The sequence below is a fragment of the Austrofundulus limnaeus genome, unplaced genomic scaffold, assembly GCF_001266775.1.
Source record: "Austrofundulus limnaeus strain Quisiro unplaced genomic scaffold, Austrofundulus_limnaeus-1.0 Scaffold148, whole genome shotgun sequence".
NCBI classification, from domain to species: domain Eukaryota; kingdom Metazoa; phylum Chordata; class Actinopteri; order Cyprinodontiformes; family Rivulidae; genus Austrofundulus; species Austrofundulus limnaeus.
This window is the reverse complement of record NW_013952550.1, coordinates 1,168,587-1,173,359: the sequence shown is the minus strand read 5'-3', so window position 1 is coordinate 1,173,359 and position 4,773 is coordinate 1,168,587. Positions and strand designations below refer to the sequence as shown.

The 4,773-nt window shown below is 39.2% G+C and overlaps 1 protein-coding gene across 1 annotated transcript in view; it reads left to right on the top strand.

Moving 5' to 3' along the window:
- Positions 1-2,857: 2,857 nt before the first annotated feature.
- kcnn4 (potassium intermediate/small conductance calcium-activated channel, subfamily N, member 4) overlaps positions 2,858-4,773 on the top strand; it is a gene marked incomplete in the record, with an annotated part of 36,957 nt that continues 35,041 nt past the window's right edge. The window contains 1 exon segment of the mRNA XM_014016618.1: positions 2,858-3,577. Within this exon segment, the coding sequence (XP_013872072.1) occupies positions 3,182-3,577 (396 nt within the window).

Sequence of the window (4,773 nt, the reverse complement as noted above, 5' to 3'; positions counted from 1 at the left end):
ACATACATACATACATACATACATACATACATACATACATACATACATACATAGCAATACATAAAATTATTTTATCTTATGTCAACATAGAAGCTCAAACATTTGGATGCAGAAGTAACATGTTTGCTCTAAAATGATATTGCTTCTGCTTCTTTGTCCCGCTGGGCATCACCTTCTTTTCTCGTGCCAAAACCAGATAAAACATCAAGACTTTGTTCAAATTATAGAAAAGTAAACACTATTACAAAACTCTTTTTTTATTACCTCAAATGGATAATTGCATTGGCCAAATTTGTAAGTAAACTGGCAGGTGCCACTCTCAGAATGAGCTAAAGAAATATCATCTCATCTTCTGGTCTTCACTCTTATAATGTCATGTAACTTATGCTCCAGCAACCTTCCAAAAATGACTGAGTAATGTTGTGGCTGGGATGTTCTGTTTCCTTGGATGATTTAATTTACAGTGACATGTGGCATGTTCATCTTCATCGTATCAAGGCATCGTTTGATCGACTGGCTGAAGCCCATCTTACTATTAATCTGGCTAAATGTGTTTGCTAAACCTATTTTGTGACAAAGGTTTTGGGGCTCCRGTGACAGCAAAGACTGCAGCTGTTGAACAACATCCTTTATTAAAACCAAAGAAGAAACTACAAAGATTTTTGGGTTTGGTGGGCTATTGACGTTTCTGTAGAAATGTGTCAACTGTTGTGTTCCCACTCACTGAGTTGTTGAAAGCCAAAGTCTGGTCTTCTGAATRTCAGCAAGCTTTTGACAATGTGGAGTCTCATCCATTCATGCCTCAGGTATGCCATGTGGGTGCAGGAGCTGGGTTGCAGGAGGATAATCGGGGCATGGTGAGACCAGTCAGGTTTTTTTTTTTTTTTTCAGAAAGTTTAACCGTTATCAAGATAATTATTCCGTGATTGTAAAGGAGACACTAGCCCTTATTTTAGCTTTGCAACATTTTGAGATGTTGGTTCAGGTGGAACTCCTTTRGTTGTTTACACTGATCTTACTGTCTTTATGGATGGGGATGTTACAACCCTGGTGACCATTGGTTGAGCTGCTGCAGCAGGAGAGGATCGAGTGGAGTGGAAACACCTGAACTGTCTCCTCAGCCAAGACTGAGGTGCTGTGTTGCAGCAGAGGGGCTGTTATTGGACCTCTCCTCTCTCTTGGCCTCCTGGGTTTTTGCTTAGTTTAGTTTAAGTTAATCTGTTTCTTTTTTTTTTCCATCAAATTTTTTATTGAATATATTATTTGAAAAAGAAAGAAAAAACACAACAACACTAATGAAAACAAAAACATAAGAAACAAACCCATACAATCTCTTCCTTACATACTGAAGCTACGAACGTAAGATTCGTGTACTTTTACAACAATGGATGAATATATAAAAAAAGGGAAATAAAAGTTAACCAAGCATAAAATTATATTTTATGTCTATGCTGCGACTGACTATCCAGTGATCACCAATCAGCCATATACAGTGGGAACATAAGGTGTCAGTTTTATTCCAGGTTATCTGGGAACACCAGTTTCCCAGCACAATCAAGAAAAGGGTCCCAAATCATTGAAAATTTAGCCTGAGAACCCTTCAAGAGATATCTAATATTTTCCAGTTTGGGAAAATAGAGAACATCTCTTATCCAGTGATTTTGCAGAGGAGGTGATTTCCATTTCAATAATATCAACCGCCTTGCAAGTAAAATAACAAAGGCAATGAACAGTTTTATCTCCGTAGATAATAGTACTGCATTTGGAGTCACTCCGAACAATCTGTTTCTTGGCATGATTGATTTTATTTAGCCTAYTTAAACAGTTTATTTTGTTTTCTATAAATTAAACATTTAAATTATGTTCTGTGTCCTCTTCCCTCTTTTTTGCCATAAGCCCTGAGCCAGATTGTGACAAATGGCAGCTAGTTAAAAATAATAATAAGGAAACCACCAATATGTTTATTCTTCATTTTGGCCGCAGCTCATTGGAGATGGTCATGAACCTCCAGCAGAATCAACCAAGAGACCATCTGGAGTTAGAGAGGACAGGAAAGTGACACCCTCACAGCATCTGTTGGTAAAGTATGCTGAGGACGTAATGGTCAATAATTACAAATACAAACATGGAGGGCAGAGAAAGCAAAGGCAGTAGAGTGAGGAAATGGTCATTATGTCCTATAACAGCAGGAATCCCGAGTCAACCCAGGATTTAACAAAAGGGACATTTATTATACMATAAAACCACACAGGTTGTCAGCCTTGATCACTGAAATCTGCCTCATTGTAAAACCCACAAGTGAACCTGCAGTCTGAAGACAATACATCTTCAATACAAGATGTRGCTTGATAATTTAGAGCTTAAACAAAGTTTAAGATTCTGTTTAGAACTTTTACAGGGAATCAATGAGAGGCTAAAACTGACTTGATGCTTTGAACATTAAAGAAGGTGCTTATTTAAATGTTTCTAATAAATTATTGGCAAAATTTCTGCTTTAAATAAAGAAAAACAATCATGCTTTAAACAGTACTTACTTTGTTACATTTTTTGGAGGATTTGTAATTTTACTAAATATTTTTCCATACCTTCACTTTTATTCAGTCAAAACATATAGGTGATACTTTTACTTCTTTAAAATTTAACACCTGGTTACATGTTACATTTACAAATTTAAATACGAACGAACTCATGAAAAGAAATGCTTGAAGTAYTTTTACTTTCCGGATTATTGTGAGCAGTTGTATAATTTAAGTGCGTTTCTTATCAGGTAAATAAAGGTATTTTTACTTTTACTTTCTTTTAAAGTCTGGTTTTGAGTGAAACGTTTAATCTGAACATATCTTTTTTTTGTTCACTATCTGTCTTTTAAAGCTTCTTTTTATTTTTTCATGTTCCTACATTAATAAACTTTGTCACATTTGACCAGTCTTATTCACAACAGTCGAATAAAAAAACTGCATTTTTCTGATTCTTGCACCTTCATGGAAAGCTTTGTAAAGTCATGTAAACACACCACGCATGTGAAGAGTGCACATGCGCGCTCTCGTGTCAGACTGACGCACACTCCTAGCATTAATGAGCAAACAGGAGTGCACGTCCCGGAGCGGCGCGCAGAAGGCATCAGTGCGTAACTGCGCCCCGGCTGCTCGGACAGGAGAGAGAAGCGACTCCGTTAAAGTCAATGAGCAGCGAACAGGTCTACGTGCAGTTCTCCCATCGGACTAGCATGCCTTTCCCGTCTCGGGAGGACGTCACGGGGGTRACCAGGGAGGCCGAGGAGGTCGGACGCCTGGTGTGCGCTCTGGAGACGGAGAGGTCGAGCCGCAGCCTGCGCGGCGACTCCAAAGGGGATTACGACGCGCTCGGTCGAAACTGCGGGGTCYCCGCCGAGGTGTCCGTGCCGCTGACTCTGTCCGGGAAGCGGCACGTGGAGGGGGGCAACCTCTACAGACTTCGAGACAGAAAGCTTTTGATAGAGGACAAAAAGCGGCTGTGCACGCTGGCTCTGAGCACCGCTCTGCTCGGGATCCTGCTGATGATCATCCACGCCGAAATCTGCTCCTACGTCATCGACCCGGTAGGTTTTCCTCAACTTTTAATAAAGCCTTGGACAGTTGATGCAGTGCGGAACAGGTGATTATACCATGTCACTTGATCAGCTGAAAATTGTTTCCACTACATTTGAATAAGTGGCCTTTGAATTTGACTTTTGCCATGTTTTTCCCCTCCAAAATGTTTAAAATGTAACTTCTGTGTACAGCTGCAATAAAAAACAAGCATCACTTTTCCCAATTGGTGCCCAATCCTGGTCCTGGATGGCCACCATCCTGCATGTTTCATTTGTTTCCCTGCTCTTCATCAGGTCTTCATGTTCTGCAGAAGCCTGTTAATCATTCATTCATTCAAATCAGGTGTGTGRCAGCAGAGAAACATCTATTCAGGATGGTTAAAGATGGCCCTCACTGACTTAATAACAAAATTTCTCTGGGTGTTTCAGCTGGTCAAAGCATCTCGAGGAAAATCCATGAACTCATTAGATCATGAATAAATAAATGAATGAATGAATGAATGAATGAATGAATGAATGAATGAATGAATGAATGAATGAATGAATGAATGAATGAATGAATGCACAAAGATACTTGACATCTTTAAATGAATAGTTCTAACCTTAAGTTGGATTCTATATGATCAACATGTTTAAGATGAGCAACTTCAGCTCAGAGAAAAACTGAGCTGGGCTTAACCAAGAACAGGATTAGAATGAATGAATGGTTTTATTTATTCGGGACAGTGTTGCAATTAAAACATAATTTGATTCATTGCACCAGATTTAGCCTAAGGCTAATTTTACATCTGTAGTCCCATCAAACAGAAAAAACAAAACAACATCCAACAGTAAAATCGAAATAAGAGAGGAAAAAAAACCCAGAAAACTAAAAACAATATAACATAAAACATTTTGCAATTTAAAAAAAATAACACCCCACTCTCCAAACACAAAACCATGCCCACCTCCACCCCACCCTCCAACCCACACAACCAGAAGCAACTCTAAAATCGATTACCCAGTGCAGTTCAATGATTGCAACATTGCACATTTGTGTTCATCACTTTAGTAACTTCATTTGTACAGCACCTTTCACAGTCAAGTAGCCACTAAGTGCTTCACAATAAAACTTAACAATAAAACACAACATCCATCCATCCATTTTCTTCCGCCTATCCGGGGTCGGGTTGCGGGGGCAGCAGCTTCAGAAGGGAGGCCCAGAC